The sequence below is a fragment of the Hermetia illucens genome, chromosome 4 (genome assembly GCF_905115235.1).
Source record: "Hermetia illucens chromosome 4, iHerIll2.2.curated.20191125, whole genome shotgun sequence".
NCBI lineage: Eukaryota > Metazoa > Arthropoda > Insecta > Diptera > Stratiomyidae > Hermetia > Hermetia illucens.
Genome location: NC_051852.1, coordinates 135,396,369 through 135,420,609, shown reverse-complemented (window position 1 = coordinate 135,420,609; position 24,241 = coordinate 135,396,369). Strand labels below are relative to the sequence as shown.

The 24,241-nt window shown below is 43.2% G+C and overlaps 1 protein-coding gene across 1 annotated transcript in view; it reads right to left on the bottom strand.

Annotated features, from left to right (window-relative positions):
• The window catches only part of LOC119655069, a 64,465-nt gene that overhangs the window by 22,033 nt on the left and 18,191 nt on the right, over positions 1-24,241 (bottom strand). Inside the window, exons 2-3 of the mRNA XM_038060765.1 lie at positions 23,840-23,941; positions 22,384-23,787 (exon numbers count right to left, since the gene is read on the bottom strand). Coding sequence (XP_037916693.1) covers positions 22,384-23,787; positions 23,840-23,941 — 1,506 coding nt within the window. The remainder of the gene's footprint in view (positions 1-22,383; positions 23,788-23,839; positions 23,942-24,241) is intronic.

The following is a 24,241-nucleotide window of genomic DNA, read 5'->3' as shown; positions in this document are numbered from 1 at the left end:
CAGAATTCAATTCAACCATCCTCTCCACTACTATCTTTTTAATTACTCTCAACGAAATTGCTTTCTGACCATGTTCCAGTCCAATGGGCCAATTAATTAATCTCGCAAAAGGATTATGCGGAGAACAAACGCAAATCATTGCTTATCGTGTTCCGTATCCTGGTGTCTGGAGCTTGTCGTTCCGCAATCCTTCTAAACGCAATCTACATTGATACGGCGAGCATACACGGGTCGAATGACACCCTTGCGTTGGCCAAGGAGCAGGACGACTAGCAATCACTTGCTAAACTGCAACCAAACGAGTCAATTACCTGCTTAACTTGTTTTGCAGCAGATCCGTGAGTGCTGCAGCGCATTTGAAACTTCTCCAGATATGGGCGTCCAATGACAAAGCACAGACCAGTCTAGGGATAAGGTGCTCTGGTAGGACTTGACGACAGCAAAATAAAATTCTCGTCTCCCCAAGGGTGGAAAATAGTTGCTTGTCTGCGTCCCTGTCGTCTAGTTTTGTTCGTCGCTTAATCACTTCGTTTTCAGCGAGAATAAGGAAAACAATCATCTGCTGGAAAAACAAACAACAAAGGATTCGTTTGGGATTTAGTTGAAGCGATAGAGAGCGGACCGTCAGATTCATGCACTTATTTGTATTAGAGTTGCCAGTGATTATTGTTTACCGGGGTTACGTCTCTGCAGTGATTTTGCACTATTAGCACTATTAGGGAAGACGTCTTCAGTTCCTCTCAGCGTTTGTCTGTTCTTCAAAATATGTTTTATGAAACCATTCTGTGACTGAAAGTCCACATGGAGATGGGAGCAGGAAAATCAAAGTCTCCCAAAGGAAGATGAGAACTAAATCACTTCTGGCTCTCGACTCTATTCTCATGGAAAGGATTAATGATTCTTTCTTCGTCTTGAAATGACAACTCCATGTCCCACCCCAAGGATCAAGGGTATCATCTCTCAATCCAGGACTTAATTATATATCCTCAAATGGTGTTGGCTCAGTGTTTTCAAAACGGGTTACACAAGGTACCGAAACAGCCAGGCATCCACTTTTCCGGAACTTGCAATCAACGTGGTGTGATGAAGCAATTACTCCATCACAGAAACGGAAATACTGGAGTCCACAAAACACCACATCCCTTTAGGCGATTTAATCCTCTGATTATGAATTTATTTGTTGGTGTGTTGCCTGTAGAATGCAATAGTGTTAGGAAAGAGCAACAGAATAAGAACGGCATTCGGGCATGGGCTTTCCCTGCCAGAAACTGAGTAAAATGGCCATACCGTTTAGGAATCGATTCGAGCTAGATGAACATGATATTAACAAGCAAAGTGGACGCCATAATGAGACGTCCTGAATCCTGATGCAAACACTAAAGCTGGCAATTGATAGCACTCGTTTGCTGTCGAGCTGATAGGAACTAACGTCGGGATTGTTTACAGTCTACCCTTTAGCAGTTTTCAGAGGGAAAACAGTTCTGTAAATAGCAATTACAAAATAATAGATCGATTTCCTTGAGGTTGTGTCTGCGTTTCCAGAGGGTGCTAAAATTAATAGTTGATTGTTTAGCTCCTTCAAATTGCCTACTCATTTTAATACAAATTGCTTTTCTGTTTCGGCATTCAATCTGCGCCCACGTTTGAGACAGGCAGGGATACAAATAAATTTCGCCTGCTACCCTGAAGGCATTGATGTTGCAGGTAAGGCGAGGGAGGACTAACGTTACTTTGTCTGGATACTATTTTTGTAGTTTCTTTCAAGTGAACTTTTCGTTATTTGATAAGCGATTTCTATAAAGGATTTTCGCATTGATACAAGCGATGTTCGGTGAAGTTAGGGAAAGATTATCTAATTAAGAACGAGAAGGAAGAACGAAAAGGTTACAGTACATTTCTTTGATTTTGCCCACAATACAATTTCCGGAAAATCTGTCAGAAAATTTATATGATTTTGCCCTTTGAGCTGGGGTTTAAGAATAAATTCCAATTATTCCCCCCTTATCGTGAAAGGCGATAGAGATTGACTTCATGAGTACGACCTTTGACTATCAGGAATGGTTTATTGTGATTTTCCTTTTGAATGCACGCATCCATTCAAATGGTGGAATTGGAGTGGAGAGTACTCGTCCCTTTCTTGAGGAAGTACCCTTTTGTACTGTGGAGAGCACAGTGGTGGCAGACGCGAAACCTGTGTCGGACCATTGCTGATGACTACCGCAAGACGCGCTCTCTTGATCTGAGATCTGGTTTCTGACAAAAGCTTCACTGTAAGATTCGCGTCCAGATAAAGTAACATCACAATTGGGCTGTTTCGATATAGTGAAGCCCTCTTCATTCTATGTTCTATGAGAACCGCAAGCAGTTCAGGATAGACTTTCTAAACGCAACATTGTGATCATGATGGAAAATCTGAATGTCAAAGTGGACTATGACAATATCTTCTTCACACATATAATGAAGTTGCATGGTCTCTGTGATCGTAATGACAACGGTAAGAGGTCTGCAGATTTTTTAAATTTTCACCGCCCCTTTATCACTGAAACACTGTTTGAAAGAGAGAATTTCTAACCGGTAGCGAATATCACATCAGGTCGACCACATCGCGATCAATTGTATATTTAGGAGTTGTCTTTCCTACTGCGGAAAAGATACAAACAATCAACAACTCGCCCGACCCATTACAGACATTACAACAACTAGGTAGCTGCAGAAACGTGGAGGCAAATCGAAGAACGTAAGAAACTTAGAGCTCTGTTGATGTGTACGGCCAGAGATGAGTGTGATGCGTTGCAGCTCCATTACTGTGCAAAAGTAAGAGAGGTAAGGGATATTAACAATAGGCTTCCCGCACAAGATGATGAGCAGCTGAAAAGGTCTTTCCTTGATACTGGAAGAAGTGCAACAAAGATCTCGAGAATTTAACTGATAGAAAATAGGCTGGTTTCAGCCGTGGATTCTCCAGTACCTACTACTAACACACCCTTCGGATCATAGTGGAACAGTGTGTGTAGTTTAGACCATCAATAATTTTCTTCTTGTGATTGATGTTGCTTTAGCTAAAGAAAATGGAGGAGTTCACACATTCAAGTGGCATGTACTCGCTGTTGACGGACATGTACTAGCTGTTGACGGAATCATAGATTTTAGCCAAATGGTTCTGGGTTTGACAAAATAGATAAGTTGATTCGAGCTGAAGATCAGCATTAGCAAAACCAAGGTTCACAGTCTGACTGGCCATCGTACTCTTCTTATTTGTGTTTATGGGCAGAACGTCAAAGGCATCGTAAAAACTTTATATCTAGGAGGCGTGGTTTCTGCCAACGGCGACATCAAACTTGGCGTAACAACAGTGCTAAATCCATTTTCTTTCTTTTGTGGAATATCTGGAAATGCGATTATTTCAATACCAACATCATATTGAGACTTTTCATCGCGAAATTATCCTCTGGCTGGTTCGATGATAAATGTAAGCTAGAAACGGAACGGAGGAATGCTGCGGGCACGCGTGGAGACTTATCACGAACTCCGGCGAGCGGGGAAGCGACTTCACAGACGGAGAAAGGAAGCCTGGGAGAACGATATTATTGGAAGAGTAACTCAAGATGAACAATCTACCTTCAACCAGATCGAGCAGGCGACGCGAGATCTTGGGCTGCACATTAATGAAGGCAAGACGAAATTCATGGTGGCAACATCAGCGCCAAAAACCAAAGAACGAACAACATCAAGTCGCACTGTTCAAACGAGAAGAATAAAGATAGGAGACCGTTGATAATTTCTCCTATCTAGCGTCGAAAATCACAACCGATAACAGCTACGACGATGAAATCCGCGCACGATTGTTGGCACCCACCAAAGCCTATTTCAGTTTACGAAAACTGTTTCGCTCAAAACGTCTCACTATAGGGTCAAAGCACTTACTATACAAGACAATGATCTTTGCAGTTCTTATGTAGTCCTCGGAGACTTAGGTTCTTAGCAAGAAAAATTGCGAACTCTTGGCCACATTCGAGAGAAGAATCCTCCGAAGAATGTTTGGCCCCCTACATGATAATGGACAATTCCGTAACTTAAATAACGGCGAAATTTATGAGCGATACCATGACCGTCAGGTTGCGGAGAAAATTGGACTCAACAGGTTGCGGTGGGCGGTTCACTTAATCCGTATGAACGAGGATAATGCAGCCCGGAAAGTCTATATGGGCAATATATATAGTAGGAAAAGAAGACGAGGCAGATCCTGCCTGAGATGGAGCAATGGCATAGGTATAGAAACCAGACAGCTTTTAGGGATATCGAATTGGTAGACCTCGGCGCTAAACCGGTTGTCTGGAGTTCCTAATTAAAGCAAACCTACACCGGATACCGGTTGTTACACCGTTGATAATGATGAAGGAAAATTTCCAGCGGCGGGAACCTTGGCCACTGCTACAAGAGAAAGTAGTGGAGTTGGAGAGTTTCAGGCTTATAAGGTCGCCATTGCGGGCTTCATGGAAATTTGTTGCGAGACTTGGAAAGGAACACAGATGGGTGAAGCGTGAATGCAGAACGGGAGAACCGAAATGGCATATCTTGCACTTGGGAAACTCATTAATGGACTTTGTGAGTTTATTTAAGGGAGGCGGAGTATTCATCGAAACATCCGGCCCCTGGCAAGTTACGTTAAGTTGTCTTATACTAAGGCCTTCGAGAAGGAGAATGCTCAAGCGATAAGTCACGCAAGAAATGCAGGTGACACCTTGTGAAACAATCAAATATAATCGTAAGGAAGTGGACAGACCGCTTTTATTAATTTGTCGACGGAAGTAGTGATTAAATACAATATCGCAGCCAAGGTAAATATGTGTTGGGTCATGTGCAAATTCATTGAGCAAGCAACTCTAAAGAGATGTTGAGATGGCATAGTTTCTAACAAATAAGTGAACTCTCACCCATAGTGACCACCAAGTCATCTTTGTCGCCACTGGAAACGATGAAAGGGAAAAGTCAAGATATACTCAAAATGATAAAAGAGCGATAGTTGGGAACTCCACCTCCGCTTTTCAGGAGAAGGCATTACAGGCTTTAAATTAGGGTGGGTCAGTTGTGTCCACGAGTTACTGGAGCATGTAACACAACAGTATTCAAATAAATTGCTGGTAGAAACTGGAATTTTTGACATTGGTATTATGTCCAATGTAATCTTAAGGCGATCATATGAAAAGATTGACAAGATTGCTGCACACCGCATTGAAACTAATTGCTGCCAACAAAGTTGTAATAAACTAGATACGTGGACGAAATTTACCCTAAGTGACCCACGTGGGCTCCTTCTCGACAATAATTACAACTATCAGAAGGAGTGTTCTGGCGTTCACAGCGCGTCTTCTTGATCCAAGGGGTTGTAGAGGAGGAACTTTGAATGATTTGTACAAATACTGAGGGCAGCAATGCTCTAGCATTATGCGAAACTCCGAATAGCTTTCTCAATGTCGTTGCTAAGACCAGACCCAAGTTCCGCCAGGAGGAACAGACAGAAGTTAGTTCTGCTATTGCATATTCTCTTCCTATCACCCTATTTGTTTGTGATATGGGGAGTTGCTGAAGAAAATGATATACAACTCACCGAGGTAGCGACAATATGGATTCGCGAACACCTTCCACGATCGCTGCAATAACGATGATCGTGATTGTGACTCGGGAGGAGTAAATATCCCCCGGAGGTGATGATTTAATTCGATCAACTGGCAATGAATTAAAGGAAATTTAGCTATTGTAAATATTATGGTTAAAAGGGATTTGCTTCTTGAAGACGCTTTCTAGGTAGAAGAGGAAAAACGAGCCGAAAAAATATATATATCGTGACAGTAACTGTTCTCTAAGGATCCATATTGGAATCTCCGCTTTAGAACATGATTCTATGGTATAGTGTTTCGTCTTCAAGTACTGAAAAAGGGACACTGTGGATTGGCTTTACAAACAACTTGGTGATGAGTGCACTTGAAAAGCCAGCCGGGGAAGTGGATTTACATGGAATTTAAGCATTGGACAACGCTGTTAAACCATTTAGGGTGAAGTTTCCGTACCGACCAATCGTGACAGCTTTTAGGGATATTGAATTGGTGGACCTCGGCACAAAACCGAGGTATCTAGAGTTCCTTATTATTGCAAGCCTAAAGCGGATACGGCTGTTGCGCCGTTGATGATGAGCAATCATGATGAGGGTGTGTACCATATACCGGACAGCTTAAGTAAACGTCCCGGGTGCTACACCCGTATACATTATATCCGAGATTTCGGGGATATTCGGATAGCTGAGTTTTTAGACCACAAGGCTGTCATACGGAAGATCGCGGTTCAAATCTCACTGGTGGCAGTGGGATTTGTATCGTAATTTGACGTCGGTTCACAGTCAACTCAGCTGTGAATGAGTCAAATCAAGGTAACAATCTCGGGCGAGCGCAACGCTGACCACATTGCCTCCTACAGGGTACTGTAATCCTGTAGTGTACCGCTACGGTCTTGACGATTATTATTATTATTTGGGGAGAAAAGAAGGTTGAGCGACGCATTAAACGTAGTAATCGGACTCCATAATTTTGTGGCAAAAATACTAAAGTCAGAGTCAGATTGTGGTGCGCCAAACGTAATAGAAGCCGCGATCGAAAAGAAGCTCCAGTAACTAAATTGAGCCCGGGAAGAGCAACGGATGCGTGATTTGAACGAGCTGGTGTAATCCAGAGCTCCTCCGCAAAGTAACACTTTACAGTGGTTTTGCGAAGAAGTGAAAGTTGAGATTGTTGTAATCAGTTGATGATTTGAAAAACTACTACTACCTACTGTGAAATCGCATTGAATATCTTCGCTACCCTTTCACTGCCATACGCATTTGGAATATTGTACTAGTTAAAGATCGTTTTGCACCAGGATGGTCCCAATCGCGGCTCAAATTAATAGAAAGATGGGGAAAAACGAACTATGCAGATTTTACGGAACGGTGAAGTTAGAAACGTTAAACCAGGTCATTGCAGGTGCAGTGTATGGATAAAAAGGATTCATCAGAAACTTGTATATAAGCATGAGTTGAAAAGATTGCCGAGCAGGCATGACTCTATAGGTTATCTTCTGCCATACACACCAGATATGAAAGACTTGAAGTTTCGTTAGTTAGAAAGTCAGATGGCTCCAATTAGTACGAACTGTTAAATTCAAAGAAATTCTGTCTGAAATCTTATTGAATACAGACTTGTTTTGTACAACACAACATTTTACCGAAAATGACTGGGGATATATCATTCTGATGTACCCAAACAACAATACCACGTCTTCGTTTGTGAGTTTTCAGTACGATGAAAGAACCACGTGTACATTAGCAATTTTCTCAGACGGAATCTTAATGGTTTGCTCGTCATCTTGAAAAATGTTGCAATAGCCCCTGAACGATGAATCTTTTGTAGACCATGGAAGCAGCGGACAGTATATTTGTAAAATCTGTTCTATAATATTTATACAAAGTTAACCCAAAATTAATCAATTATGACTTATATTTATTACCCAAGACGTAGTGTTCTGTTTTTATAACTGGAGTATATCTTAAGGCCGACCTTGGCCCCTTCGTACGTTTTCAATCACTCCTCATAATTGGGTGAATACTTTGGTAGAAATTACTTTAACATTGGAACACCTTACTGGCATTTGATCCACTTTTAATCAAGTATCTCAACTAAATACTATTCTACTATCATATCATTTTTGTATCTTCGCTAACTGCTTTTAAGTGAAATTTCCAACTCCATAAATAATAACCTAAATAAATATAAATTAAATGGCAGGCGAAAACCTAAAGCTAAAGTTAAATAATAGATAAAACCAGAGAAGTTTATTTTTAATAATTGCAGAAAATGGTCTCTTAGGACGCAAACTGTGTTTCATAGCTTTTCAAATTTTCCAAGTATAATTTTCATTTCTCTAGCCGCAACTGAATAATCTTAATTGAATATAGAAATATTATATATTTGTACAAAACTTTGATAACAGTATAAGAGCTTGCGTCGGAATATATGCAAAATGTGAAAAGAAATTCACCTAAAAGTATACTATTGGGGTGCGCTATAATTATAGTTGCCTTGTTTTCAACTGCTTAAAGGTGACTAAAAGGCATTATTCTTAGAAGTCCAAATTTGTATTAAATGAAACAAATCAGAAGCCGGAAACCCGAAACCAGCCGCTTAAAGTGTGAAAACTTTTGTGTATTTTTCATGTAGGAATATTAGGGTTCCGTTCAGTTTCATTTGGACAAAACACGTGCTGAATGTGCTACTGAAATTTTACGTACATACTATATACATGTGTTATGTATATGATGTGTTAAGGTACGGAAATTTACGAAAAGAACGAAATTTGCCCTGCTATAACTTTGTTAATAATAATAGAATGTCCACCAAACTTTGATGAATATGATGCTTGATGTGGCGATCTATTTTACTGTAGCTTTGCTACTTCCAGCAAGAACTTAAGAGTGGTTTGTAATAAATTACTAAACTATAATATATGCTATAATTAAAAAAGTTGACGGACTGTTTGGTCCAAGTCAGAGGCAACTCATCAGACGTTGCCTCACTTCTGCCTTGGGCGCAGCGTGACCGAAAGTAGCGGCAGGTGATAATCGCTTCATTTATGCCTCTGCCGTGGACAACTTTTTTGGAAAATTTGGGTGTTTAACCCAAAAAAGAGGAGTCCATGGACTAAAAGAGAGGAAATAAGGTGCTTCCCATCATCAAGTGGGTGCGGACTCAGGACTCTCAGCATCCTCAACATATTATAATTAATTTACTTGCGAATATTTTTTTGAGAATTGTGGGGTCTTAGGATCCCACAATTCTCAAAAAAAATATTTACAGCTCTTGCAAAGCTCTGGTCAATAAGGCGGATTTGCGTCCAAAGTCATAAACCAGACCACTCCAGATAAGAAAAATGAAACGATAACGACAAATAGAGATAAATTTGAGACGCGAGAATCAATTTTCTGATTAGGCTTAAAATGCGTATGAGCAGAAAGATGCATTTTAATGAGTCGACGCGATAATGTATTTCAGATAACTCTAATAAGCGTTTCATTTTTCTTATCTAGTCAATAGTTCAAAGGTTGATCTTAAGATAATGTTGTCCACATATAAGGACACCAAAAAGACATGGAACGAGCAGTTGAATTGTTAGAGTTGAGTTTCTCGAAACAAAAATAAAATTATATTAATAAGTAAAATCGTGCGTTTTCATTTTCAAGGAAACATATATCTCCAATATAATTCGTAGTCACGTTGTGTTCTGCGAATTATATAAAGGAGCACTTAACATCTGCGAGCCGCTTCGGTCACGCTGCTCCCAGGGCAGAGGTGAGGCAGCGACTGACGATTTGCCTCTGCCCTAAAACCGTAAAGCCGTCATCGCCTGACATTTTTTTGCGAAGTTTTCTCTAAGGGAGAGGGTATTTTAAGGCCTAGATACCATATAGTGACATCAGATTTTTCGGGTAGTTTTTCAGCGACCGCCTTCACGCCAGAACCTGTTTCGATAAATATTATTCCAGACCTTCCATTTGATACCCCCACGGCTGAATTCGGTAAAAAAAGTCTACACCTCTCTTTTACATGGACAATCCTCAATTCAACACAGAACGATGTTAATTACTGTGTGCATATAGTGAAATTGAGTACAATGGATTAATAGGGTCTGAATGCTCAACGGATTTGTTTGTCCTCAGCTCATAAATACATACACACTGTGTGCATGAAGGATCACAGTTTCAACCTTATCACCAAATTTCCTGTCAATCTGCATCGCCGTTTCTGAGAAAAGTTCCAATCAATGGATTCCTACCATATTATAATCTACCGCTGAAAACAAAATAAGAGAGATCTTAAAGACTTGGTATTCCGTACCATCTAGTTTCTTCGAATATGAGCTTTCATTATATTTGACAACAAAGATACTTTGAATAGCTACAGGAAAAGATAGTCTGATTTGGTTATAAGTAGGTTTTTACTTGTGCTACTTTCGTTCGCAATATGTAGTCGCCCTTGAACTCAGTGAAGTGTACCTCCGCAGTCGTTATCAGGCAATTGATATTCTAGTTGAAGGCTCAGCTACTGGCAAATAACTGCACTATTTGAATTTGGGTTGCGATATCACCGTGATCCTCATTGATCTGACTCTAAAGAAAGTGATTCGCGATGCAGACTTCAATGCAGGAGGCACCATCCTCTTCAAGTCCACCCAACTACCTACCTACGTTGACGATATTGATGTTATGGGACGAACAATCGGAGATGTACCGTCTATCTTCATTCAGATCGGGCTGCACATTAATGAAGGCAAGTCGAAGTACATAGTGGCAACGTCAGCGCCAAAGAACAAAGAACCAACAACATCGAATCGCACTGGTCTAACGAAAACAATAAAGATAGAAGATTACAACTTTGAAACCGTTTAAAATTTCTCCTATCTAGGGTCGAAAATCACAACCGATAACAGCCATGACGCCGAAATCCCAGCACGGTTGTTGGCTGCCAGCGGAGCCTATTTCAGTTTGCTGTTTCGCAAGAAACATCTCACCATAGCGTCAAAGTTCTTACTGTACAAGACAATGCTCTTCCCAGTCCTTATGTATTCCTCATTGTCGCATTTAAGATAAAAATCCTCCTAAGAATTTTTGGCCCCCTACATGAGGATGAACAATTCCGTTGCCTACATAACGATGAAATCTATGAGCGATACCGTGACTGTCCCTTGTGAGGAGTTACCAGATCTCCCATCAGGCGCGACCCCAGTTGGCGGATAGGGGCATACCTGTTGATGTGTAAATATGTGTTCATGCACTTTCTTTTCTGACTGTGTATGGGCTAGTGTTTGCTCATCTCTGGTGCGTGGACCAGAATGGCTATGGGAAGGATACCCAGAACATAAAACCACCATGGAAGACGAGAGAAGGAGGAAACTTATGCTGCGGGGGCTCGGAACCCCAGTACCGGCGGCTTTTGAAAATGAGCAAGCGGGCTTCCGGTCGTCGATATCCCTCGACCGCAGTGCCTCGGTGGTGGACAACTTGGCTGCCTTGACATATAATGTTACAAGTGAGTTGGATATGGAGAAGGTGTTCAAGCGAAGTACGACCTTACCGAGAACACCGGTAACAAGACCGAATAAGGATGAACTTAAGGACGATAAACCTGTGATAACACCCACCGCATATGTGCGCGATGCGCAAGTGCAGGAGGTATTGCAGCACGAAGAAGCTCGTCAATTATGAGATCTCCACCAATGTCAAAGACGGTAAAGGATAAGGTACAGGCAAGGGCAATAAACGCCAAAAGTGAAGGAGCGTACAAAAGGAGTAACCTTGTCGGGGCTTATAGAGAGTCCCCTTCCAAAGGAATTACCCTTTACCCAGCTTGGGGCGAAAATAGTTAACCTGTCCGAGTTTATCAAGAACAAGCACAACGTGCACTAAGCTATAAAGAATATGGTGAGGGTTATTAGAGTCCTTTATAATAAATCACAGATGGATCTTGATAATCAGCAGGTGCCTAAGAGAAAGAAGTCGGAATACCGGAAGCTCGTGCTTCGGGTATAAAGGTTTTGTGTTCATCTTATCTAAGAAATTTCAACGCCCATTTTTCTACCCGTATACAGCTACAAAACTACGAGACATACGTACATATTACAGCCGTAGATGTTACGCTCACCCTATACAAACAAACAGCCTATTTTCGAATACTGTACACATATAGGCACGTATATAAATTAATCGTACCCATATTTCCAATTTTTCTTATATCTATCTGAATTAGGCATTACCCGCAAAGTCCATTAGCACGCATATATTATACTATATACCTACATACAGACATGTCTCATTGGAATAATTGATATTATATGAATGACTAAAAAGCTAAAGCAATTCTTTTCCACGCAATTCATACGAACTTACTTCGTTGTGGTATTGACGAATTGATATGTGATGATGACGTCATTCAGGTTGTAGAGTGCACAAAATTCACAAAAAATTTTAAAGTTTTACCCCCCATAACTGTGTTAATAATAGTTTGATTTTCTTCAAACTTGACCAAATTGTGCACTATGTTCTTCGTAATGCGCATGCCAAATTTTGTACTTCTGGGATGAACATAAGGGGGGTGCCGGGTAAATTTCTAAAATGTGGAAATATACTATTATTAACTTTATTTGTGCAGATATCGGACCCGGATATATTTTGAGGCCTAGATTTCGTAGAGATGCACTACTGAGATTTTTTTCAGATTTTTCGGTTGGATAGGTTCTGAGAACGAGACCTGTTACACTTTTTTGGGGTCATATTTTGAGCCCTCACTCCGCTATGTTTCACCCAATATCAAATATTGAACCAGTTTGAAAAAGTACTAATTGAGACCTTCCATTTGATACCCCACATGGCCACATTTTATGAAAAAAATTTTGCACCCTCCTCTCACATGTATGGGGAGCCCCCCCTTAAACTTAACACAAAATGGCGTCAGTTGCTGTATGTAAAGGGAACGGCAGATTACATACTCCTACCAATTTTCGTGACAATCGGTTCAGCCGTTTCTGAATAAATCGGCTGTGACAGACAGACAGACAGACAGACAGACAGACAGACAGACGGACAGACAGACAGACAGACCTGTGAGGAGTTGCCAGATCTCCCATCAGGCGCGACCCCAGGTGGCGGATAGGGGCATACCTATTGATGTGTAAATATGTGTTCATGCACTTTTCTTTTCTGACTGTGTATGGGCTAGTGTTTGCTCATCTCTGGTGCGTGGACCAAAATGGCTATGGGAAGGATACCCAGAACATAAAACCACCATGGAAGACGAGAGAAGGAGTGAACTTACGGTGCAGGGGCTCGGAACCCCAGTACCGGCGGCTTTTGGGAGTGAGCAAGCGGGCTCCCGGCCGTCGATATCCCTCGACCGCAGTGCCTCGGTGGTGGACAACTTGGCCACCTTGGCATATAATGTTACAAGTGATTTGGATCTGGAGAAGGAAGTGTTCAAGCGAAGTACGACCTTACCGAGAACACCAGTAGCAAGAACAACCAAGGATGAACTGAAGATGGATCGTTGGACGACAAAAACTGTAACAACACCCACAGCATATGTTCAAGATGCACGACAGCAAGAGGTGCTCCAGGAACAAGACAAGGATCCATTCAAAAGAAGCTCATCAACTTTGAGATCTCCACCAATGCTAAAGGCGATGAAGGAAAAAGTACAGGCAAGATCAATGACTGGCAAAAGTGAAACAGCGTATAAAAGGAGTAACCCTGTCGGGGCTTATAAGGAGCGGAGTCCCGATCCGGAGGAATTACCCTTCACCCAGCTTGGGGCAAAGATAGTTGAGCTGTCCGAGTTTATCAAGGACAAGCACAACGTGCACCAAGCCATAAAGAATATGGTGAGGGCCATTAGAGTCCTCTATAATAGATCACAGATGGAGGAGAAGAATAATAACAACACGCCGAACCCCGCTGTGCCAACAGTATCACAAGCGACCCAAGTGACGCCTAACCGTACTACCATCGAATCCCAGCGAAATAAGCGAGTACGTGAAAAAGAGGGAGATCCTTTAAATAATCAGCAGGCACCTAAGAGGAAAAAAAGCGGACAGGACATCCTGAAAATCAACACCAACAGTTCAGAAGGAGCAAAGCATACAGCGAATATAGGAAACTCGACCAGCGTTGCGAAGCCCAAGACGAACGAAAACGATGGATGGACTAAAGTAACCAACAAAAACGCGAAACGAAAAGCAAAAGTGCGAACTCGTCCAGATGCGATTGTTATCTCCAGTAAGGGCAATCTGTCCTACGCGGAGATACTCAAAAAGGTCAAAGCTGATCCCGACCTAAAAGATCTGAGCGGAAATGTGAACAGAATCCGAAGAACCCAGAAAGGGGATCTCATGTTCGAGCTGAAAAGATCCAGCGGTGGCAAAACTGATGACTTTCGCACTCAAGTGAAAAACTCACTTGGGGAGAATGCCGCAGTGCGTGCCCAAAAACATGAGATCTACCTTCAATGTAAGGATCTCGATGAAGTTACATCGAAAGGAGAAATTTGTACTGCTCTGAAGGAGCAATTCAAGTTGAAAGAACTTACAGAGGAGTCTGTTGTCGGTCTACGGAAAGCCTATGGTGGCACTCAAACGGCCACCATACGAGTGCCAGCGGAGGCAGCGCAGATGTTGTTAGCTGCCGGAAGGGTTCGGATTGGATGGGTTGTTTGCCGTTTAAGGGAGCAAACTTCACTAAAGAGGTGCTTTAAATGCCTCATGTTTGGGCACTTCGCGAAGGCATGCACCAGCAACATTGATCGGTCCGATCGATGCAGAAGGTGTGGGGAGAAAGGCCATATTGCCAGAGAGTGCAATAGGGACCCCAAATGCCTATTGTGCGTAGCCAAAGAGGGACAGGATAACCGGCACATTGCCGGAAGTGCCAAATGTCCGGAATTTAGGAAGGCGCTCACTGCAATGAGAAAATGAGGTTTATTCAAATAAACCTCAATCATTGCAGGGTCGCTCAGGATTTACTTGAGCAGACCACGTTCGAATCTAAGATGGAGGTTGCCATCATAAGTGAACCGTACAGAAACCGCCACGGTGGCGTATGGGTCACAGATTCGACTGGTGGAGCGGCGATATGGGCTTGTGGTCGACAAGCCATACAATGTACTGCAAGTCAGGCAGCCAGTGGCTTTGTGTGGGTGAAAATAAGCGGTGTATATGTATACAGCTGCTACGCCCCACCAAGTTTGACACTGCCTGAATTCGAGCAAATGTTTGATAATCTTGTTCTCGACGCAAGGGGACGAAGTCCAAAGGTGATTGCTGGTGATTTCAATGCTTGGGCCCTGGAGTGGGGTAGCAGAGAATCAAATGCTAAGGGGCGCAGTCTATTAGAGGCTTTTGCGCAGCTGGACATGGTTTTGGCTAATGAAGGTGCCGTAAACACCTTTCAGAAAGGGGGGTCAGGCTCGGTTGTAGACCTGACCTTTATCAGCCCTGCGCTGGCGCGTGGTATGTCCTGGTGCGTCAGCGAACGCTACACCCACAGCGATCACCAGGCAATCTTCTTTGAAACATGTGTCGAGCCACAGGGCAAAGAGCTATCATGCCCAAAACCGAAAAAGGTTCCAGGCTGGTCTGCCAAATCTTTGGATGAGCAGAGCTTCTTAGAGGTGTGGTTGGATCAACCTGATATAGCAGGCGCCTCTACGGAAAGAGCCGTCCATCTGGCTCAATGCATCGCCAAAGCATGTGACGCGTCTATGCCTAGGAGGTGCTCATTCCCCAGTAGAAGACCAAACTACTGGTGGAATGATGAACTGACCGGTCTTCGATCAGCCTGCCACCGAGCCAGAAGAGCGGTTCAGAGGGCGGTAGGTAGAGTCGATCAGGGGCAGAAAGAGTGCGCCTATAAGGCAGCCCGCAAAACCCTCAAGCTCGCCATCCAGCGAAGCAAGAGAAAATGCTTTAAGGAGCTCTGCTCAGAAGCGGACATCAACCCGTGGGGGAGTGCTTATAGAATAGTGATGGGACGATTCAGAGGCCGCTCCTCTCCGCAGATCACGTGTCCCACCCTCTTGCTGAAAATCATCCAGGGGTTATTCCCCCAGCAAGAGGAGAGCACCGACATATTCCAACGACCTCTGAATGTGACGGCAATTCCTCCAGTCACCAGAGACGAGCTGCTGGAGATCTGCGGCAGAATAGGAGACAATAAAGCGCCGGGCCTGGACGGAGTGCCGAATAAGGCCCTTAAGCTTGCCGTGAAATCCAGGCCGGACATGTTCGTTGAGTTGTTCGAAGCGTGCATGTCCGAAGGAATATTTCCAGCGGCTTGGAAGCGACAGAAGTTGGTACTTCTGCCTAAGCCTGGTAAACCTCCAGGTGAACCATCGTCATACCGACCCATATGTCTTTTGGACACGGTGGGGAAAATGTTAGAGCGGGTAATCTATAATAGATTACTCCCGGTTGTTGAGGGCCAAGGCGGCCTTTCAGATCGGCAGTATGGGTTCCGAAAAGCCAGATCAACCATTGATGCCATCAAATTGGTTACTGGCTTGGCCGAAGATGCAATTCACGGAGAGGGTAGTACCAGCAAATATTGCGTGGTAGTAACCCTGGACGTGAAAAATGCATTCAATTCGGCCAATTGGAATCTAATACGCAAATCCCTAGCGAAGACTGATATTCCCGCCTATCTCGCTGCTATCGTCGATAGTTACTTAACTGAAAGGAGGCTATGGTATGATACTGATGGCGGACCCCAGGAGTATGTTGTTTCCGCCGGTGTCCCACAGGGCTCCGTATTGGGCCCACTACTGTGGAACATCATGTACAACGATGTACTTAATCTTCCCCTTCCGGAGGAAGCCACAGTGGTGGGTTACGCTGACGACATAGCACTGGTTGTTGTCGCAAAGCATCTTGAAGATGCTGAGTTATACTCAAGCGAGGCAATCAGTGCTGTCAAATGCTGGTTGGAGAGCTCTGGTTTGACGCTTGCGGAGGAGAAAACAGAAGCGGTCCTCATCACGAAGCGCCGGAAGAGAAATTACGCCTGTGTTAGAATCGGGAATCATATTATCACTTCCAAGCCGACCATCAAATACTTGGGGGTGGTGATAGACGGGAAGCTCAGCTATAAGCAACACTTACAGTATGTTTGTGATAAATCATCCACTGCCAGTATGGCCCTGGCGAGGATGATGCCGAACGTGGGAGGACCACGGCATACCTCTAGGTTGCTTATAGCCAGGGTGGTGACCTCAATCATGCTCTATGCGACCCCAGTTTGGAGCGAGGCGTTGCGGATGTCAGTTAACACTAGCAAACTGAATGCAGTCTACAGGAGGACAGCTCTGAGGGTATGCTCTGCCTTCAGGACTGTCTCAGATGATGCAGCATTCGTCATCTCTGGAATGATGCCGATTGACATCTTGGCAGATGAGATGGCGAATATATACAATGCAAAACCAACCTCTTCCTCATCGCGGACGAAGAACGCTGAGAGGGAGAGATCCATAAATAGATGGCAAGAGCGGTGGGAACGCTCGGGAAAGGGCCTGTGGACTCACAGGCTCATTCCTGCCATCAAGGAGTGGTTGGAGAGACGACACGGTGAAATTAATTATAATCTCACCCAGTTTCTCACGGGACACGGAGGATATCTCCAATACCTTCACAGGTTTAAATTGGAGACCTCACCCGATTGTCCAAATTGCAATGGAGTCCCAGAGGACCCAGAGCATGTATTCTTCCACTGTCCGAGATTTGTGGAAGAAAGGAGGAATCTAGAGGAGACTCTAGGAGAGGTGCTGGTACCAGAAAATCTGGTACCGAAAATGCTAGCACATCAAGAGAATTGGGATGCGGTGAACTCCATGATCGCATCTATTCAAGATAAATTGCGAAAGGCAGAGGAAAGGAGAAAAGCGCGGTCACGTGCGCCGCGTATAGAAGAAAGGTGACAAAGCTAGAGTGAGCTGACTCCGCCCCGTGATGTAATACCTTATGGTGGTTTCGCGGGGCAGGGAGGGAGTCGGGGGTGGTTTTAGTGGGTAAAAATCCCACACGCTGGTGTGTCCAGACCAGTGTCTTTTTGAAGATTTCCACCTCCTCAACAAAAAAAAAAAAAAAAAAAAAAAAAAAAAAAGACAGACAGACAGACAGACAGACAGACAGACGGACAGACAGACATCGAATCGATTCTAATAAGGTTTTGTTTCACACAAAACCTTAAAAAGGCGGGCAGGCAATTCTAAAGACCAGCACGGAAGGAGGAAAGCATAGAGCGAATGTAGGAAAGCCGGCCAGTGAACCCCAAGACGAATGAAAACGATGGATGGACTAAAGTTACCAGCAAAAAAGCAAAAGGAAAAGCAAAAGTGCGAACTCGGCCAGATGCGATTGTTATTTCCAGTAAAGGCAATCTGTCCTACGCGGAGATACTCAGAAAGGTCAAAGCTGATCCCGATCTAAAAGATCTGAGCGGAAATGTGAATCCGAAAAACCCAGAAAGGGATCTCATGTTCGAACTGAAAAGATCCAGTGTAGGCGCACTGATGACTTTGGCACTCAAGTGAAAAGCTCACTTGGGGAGAATGCCGCAGTGCGTGCCCAAAAACATGAGATCTATATACAATGTAAGGATCACGATGAAGTGACATCGAAAGCACTTGTACTGCTCTGAAGGAGTAATTCAAGTTGGAAGAACTTACCGAGGAGTTTGTTGTGGGTTTACGGAAAGCTTATGGCGGTACTCAAACGGACACAATACGAGTACCAGCGGAAGTTGCGAAGATGTTGTTGGCTGCCGGAAAAGTTCGGATTGGATGGGTTGTCTGCCGTTTAAGAGAATAAACTTCACTAAACAGGTGCTATAAATGCCTCATGTTTGAGCACTTCGCGAAGGTATGCACTTGCAACATTGATTGATCCGATCTATGCAGAAGGTGTGTGGAGGAAGGCCATATTTCCAGGGAGTGCAATAGGAACCCCAAATGCCTACTGTACGAAGTAAAAGAGGGACAGGATAACCGACATATTGCCGGAAATGGTAAATGTCCGGAATTTAGGAAGGCGCTCACTGCAATGAGAAAGTGAGGTTTATTCGAATAAATCTCAATCATTGTAGGGTCGCTCAGGATTTACTTGAGCAGACCACGTTCGAATCTGAAATGGAAATCGCCATCATAAGTGAACCGTAAAGAAACCGTCACGGTGGTATATGCGTCACAGATTGGACTGGAGAAGCGGCGATATGGGCTTGCGGTCGCCGGGCCATACAATGTACTGGAATTCGGGCAGCTAGTGGCTTTGTGTGGGGGAAAATAAGTGGTGTATATGTATACCGCTGCTACGCCCCACCAAGTTTGACACTGTCTGAATTCGAGGAAATGCTTAATAATCTTGTTTTCGATGCAAGGGGACGAAGTCCAAAGGCGATTCCTGGTGATTTAAAGGCTTGCGCCCTAGAGTGGGGTACCAGAGAATCAAATTCCAGGGGGCAGTTTATTAGAAACTTTTGCACAGATGGAGATAGTTTTGGCTAACGAACGTGCTGTGAACAATTTTCAGATAGGGGGGTCAGGTTCGGTTGTAGACCTGACCTTTGACGCGTGGTGTGCCTTGGTGCGTCAGCAAACACTACACCTACAGCGATCACTAGCAATCTTCTTTTAGAGATGTGTCGAGCCACAGGGCAAATACCAATCATGCTCGAAACCGGGAAATATTTCAAACTGGTCTGCAAAAGCTTTGGATGAGCAGAACTTCATAGAAGTGTGGTTAGATCAACCTGATAAAATAGGCACGTCTACAGCTCATTGCATCGCCAAAGCATGTGACGCGTCCATCACTGGGAGGTGCTTGAACAGTGCGGTTTGATGTTGTTGGTTGGTTGGTTTTTGGTGCTGACGTTGCTACCATATACTTGTCTGTGCAGCCCAAGATATCGCCTCAATCGCCGCCTGCTCGATCTGGAAGAAGGCAGTCTGTACGTCTCGGTTTGTTCTTCCCATGATGTCAATATCGTCAGCATAAGCCCGTAGTTGGGTGAACTTAAGGGCGAGTGTACCCCTTGCATCACGGCATCACGGACCATTTTTACTAGGGCCAGGTTAAAGAGGACGTATGATAGGATATCCCCTTGTCGTAGACGTTGTTGATGTCGAATGGTCTCGATAGTGATCCTGCTGTTTTTATCTGGCCTCACACATTCAGGGTCAGTCTAGTTAGTCTTATCAATTTCGTCAGGATACCGAATTCTCTCATGGCCGTGTAGAATTGTACCCTGGCTATGCTATCATAGGCGGCTTTAAAGTCAATGAAAAGATGGTGCAACTGATGTCCATATTCCAACGGTTTTTCCATCACTTGCCGCAGAGAGAAAATCTGATCTGGTGCTGGATTGCCTGGAGTGAAGCTTTTTTGGTATGGACAAATCATGTTTTGAGCATATGGGGCTATCCGGCCTAGCAAGATAGCGGAGAATATCTTATATATGGTACTCAGCAACGTATAATTCAATTAAATTTTTGACAATTGTGTTCTCGAAACAAGAGGACGAAGCGCTTGGACCCTCGACTGGGGTCGCAGAGAAGCAAATTTAAATAGGTGCAGTCTATTAGAAGCTTTTGCGGAGTTGAATATAGTCTTGTCCAATGAAAGTGATGTAGATTGGGAGTCTGGCCCGGTTGTACACTTACATAGGCGCGGGGTATGTCCTGGTGCGTCAGTAGGGTTACATTAGAGCCACAGGCGGAGCACCAGAATGCTCGAAACGGAAAAAGATTTCAGGCTGGGGTGCAACAGCTTTAGATATGCAAACCTTCATAGAGGTGTGGATTGAGTCGTCTAATAAAATTGGTGCCTCTACGGATAGAGCTCTCCATCTCTCCAATGCATCCCTAAAACATTTCCCAGCAGAAGACTTAATTTCTGGTGAAATAGTGAATTGAATTAGTTTACTACAGAGCCGGAGGTATGACTCAGAGGGTGGTAGGTTGGATCGATCAGGGGAAAAAAGAGCACACTTATAAGGGAGTGAAACGCTCAAGTTTGCGATACAGCGGAGTAAGAGGAAATTTTTTAAGGAGCTTTGCTCACCTTGTTCAAAATTATCCCAGAATTATTCCCCCAGGAAGAGAAGGGTACTGACGGCTCCCAGCGGCCACAGAATGTGACATCAATTCCGCTAGTCAATAGAGACGAGGAGCTGCGGTAGAATAGGCGATAGTAAAGCCCCGAGTCTGAACGACATAGCGAAAAATGCCCTTAAGCTCACTGTGCAATTCAGACCTGATATATTTGCTGAGTTATTCGAAGCTTGCCCGGGGCGGAAACTTCCTGCAGCGTGGAAACAGTAGAATCTGGTACTACTGACTAAAGTTGATAAGCCTCTAGGTGAAGCATATCTCTTCAAGACAAATGGGGAAAATGGTAGAACAAGTAATCTAAAATATATTGCTCCTGGTTGTTGAGAGTCAAGGTCCACTTCCAGAGTGATGACCAATACGAAGTTCAGCTATAAGCAACACGTGCAGTTTGCTTGTGAGACACAATCCATTTTAAGTATGGCTCCCGCAAGGATGATTCCCAACTTAGGAAGACCACGGTGTACTTTTAAGTTATTTATAGCCAGGGTGGTGGGATCCAGAGGAGTTTAGAGGAGCCCAAGCACATATTCTTCCAGTGTGTAAGATTCGTAGAAGAAAGGAAAAAAGGGGAAACGAAGAATGTTAGCATGTCAGTAAGATTGGTATAGGGTCAACTCCATGATCGCATCTATCTAAAGCAAACTGTACGAGGCAGGACATCACGAAAGCGGACGCGTATAGAACAGAGACCAGCTGAAGTTAAGTAACTCCACCTCGTGATATAATAACTTATGATGATTTCATGGGGCAGGGAGTTTTCTCCTCAAAAAAATCATCAATTCACTTAAATAGATACTGAAGAAGTCTGCTACTATCATATATGCATATATCCACCAAAAAATTATTTACGTAGAAAAAAATTATGTATTTATGCTCTGAAATCTGAGAACACAATAATGTCCCGAATGCTTGGAATTTTATTAGCTGCATTAATCTCCCCATTTCCTTCAGGTCCTGATAGTAGACTCTATCCCTTCTCATGTCTATACTCTATCTCAAGTATTATACAATAAAATCAATTACCTCCCCGAATGTTGCAATCACGACTCGAACCTCAAGTGAGAATCAAAAATGCAAAACATCCGAGCGAGTAATGCTAAAAAGAATTTTAATAGCAGGAATCATCGCCATCATCCCCCACGGCTCCACGCTTGCACGAGTTTCCAGTGAAAGCCGAGTGCAACGCCTCGTCATGAAAGGGCCCCATATTTACATCATGTTTCCAATTCTTCTCGTCATTTTTCAAATTATTTGGATGATACATACATACAAGGACGAAAATGCTTAATGAGCACGGTGCCGAGCGAAAGTGATGTGAGGTGGAACGGGAGGGGGGGCGAGGGAGGACCTGCAGCCTGGCAATGTCAACAGGTTGCTCCACATTTTTGCATTTAATTTGGGGTACTTGTGTTTACGATGCTGTCCTGAATGCCACCTGTGCTTTAGCGGACTGGATGTGTAAAATGGGATTTGCGGGCTTTTCATTATGATCCTTTTCAAGGATCTTTGCATATATTTGCAGAGATTGAGAGAGTTTCGATGGAAGAGATTAAAGAAAAGATGACTTTTTGTCAATTAGATACTATAATAAAATGGGAAATTTCGTGATGATATACTTAAAAAAATTCTGAGATAAAAACAAAATTGTCCGCCTTACCTTTCTGCTGTCATGCTGGGTAAACTCGACTGCGTGATAGTTTGGAGATAGATCCAAATTTACTTCTTTGAAAGAAGTTGGCGTTGGTAACAAAAGCGGTGTAGCTGGAGTCGTAGGACCGAAGGCAATTGAATGCGTTTTTATGGGAATATAGTGCGCAAAAGGTTCAGGGGTAACATCGTCTAATTGCTCAGTAATAGGAGTATAGTCCCTGGGTGCATCTGTCACAGGCGCCAAATGCTCAAAATTGTCTTCAAAGCTACCTCCAACTGCTTTTGGCGATGAATTTGCAGGCTTGACTGGTGGGAACAGGATTGGCGCTGTATTCTCCTCTGCATTCAATTGTAGTTTTTGTGCCACTGGTTTGTTGGTTAATAGCTGTCTTAATTCTTTCAATTGTTCTGTTGGCGTTTTAGATATTAAGTCCGTCAGTGCTTTGCTCATTGCCTCTGCGTTGCCAGGAATTGCAAACTTTGGATAAGCGATGAGTTTCTCCTCAGCTGGGCCAGTTTCGTCAACACCATTCTTTAGAATGTCAACTCCTATGTTATCGAAGTTGATTTCGATTTTTTTCTCTCCCGGCGGAAGGTTTATGTTCACATTATTATGCGGTTGAGAAGGCGATGAAGACGCTTCAAATTTAGCTGGGGCTGGTCGAAGTAGAGGCTTCGCAAAATGGACATATTTCAATTTAGGTTTTTCTTTAGCCGGTTGAACCTGATGTTTAGGGTCAGATAGAGGAAGAGCAACGGGAGTTATTATAGGTTCGGGGATAGTTACTAGATTATGTGACGGGAAAAGCGCTGGAATATAAGGGATTTGATTGGCAAAATCCAAGTTGATGTTCCCTTTATAAAGAGTGTTGTCAAAGTTGTAGGGAATATCGCCATATAGAGGAGCTATACTATTCCCAGTGTTTGCAATATCAAGAGATGCTGCGTATCTCTTTGCGGGAGGATTTTCATATAAACTTCTTTTCTGTACTATACTCTCAATTGCTTTTCGTACAGGAATTGGCATTAGACGCATATTCACCACTTGCTGACCGTTTGGAGTGTAGATTTGAATAGCTTCACTTTCATCGATAATTTGATCCCCACTCTTCCTCGTCGCTCTCGGTTCTGTAAGCACTTCATCACTCCTATCCACCTTTGGTTCGACCTTCAATGTTTCGAATTCCAGTTGCCTTTGTTGTCGTACCCGTTTCAGGAATTTCTTCGTCATTTCATCTGGTTCCTTTGCATCGGATAACTCAAACTTTATAAATTGAGGTTCGGTGCGTTTTACACGTTTATGGGTTAATGCTTTCTCATGACCAATGGCCTTCGCACGGTTATATGCGAATAGGTATGAATCAAGATTATCTTTGTCTTCGATGCTGTCGCTGATGTACTTTTGCGTATCCTAAAATATTCATGATGAAAAAGAGAAGTCAAAATAGAAGAAAATGTTTTACCTTTAAGTTTTCCAGAGGATCTGCTGATGGTAATGCTGCATCGTCAGTGGTTTGATCAGAGATTGTAGGATTTACAGCATATAAGGCAAAAATAATTGCGCTCTAAAATAAGAAAATTCAAACGTTTTATTTTACTACAAATAGTGAACAAGATAAAAAAAAATAGAAAGGTTTACTCAAGTCTATGTTTAGTAAATTTGATGTAATTACTTTATAAGAAAGAAATTGGCAACAGCACACTGTAATGATACTCAAACAAGTAAATCAAATCCAGACATTATCATTCATTCGACTTTCTTGCGATGTTCCCTAGCATTGTTACCAATACGTTTCACTACTGATATCTATCAAAAATCTCATCCGAATTAGGTAGCGCGCAAACAAATTCAGGCAAGCCAAGCT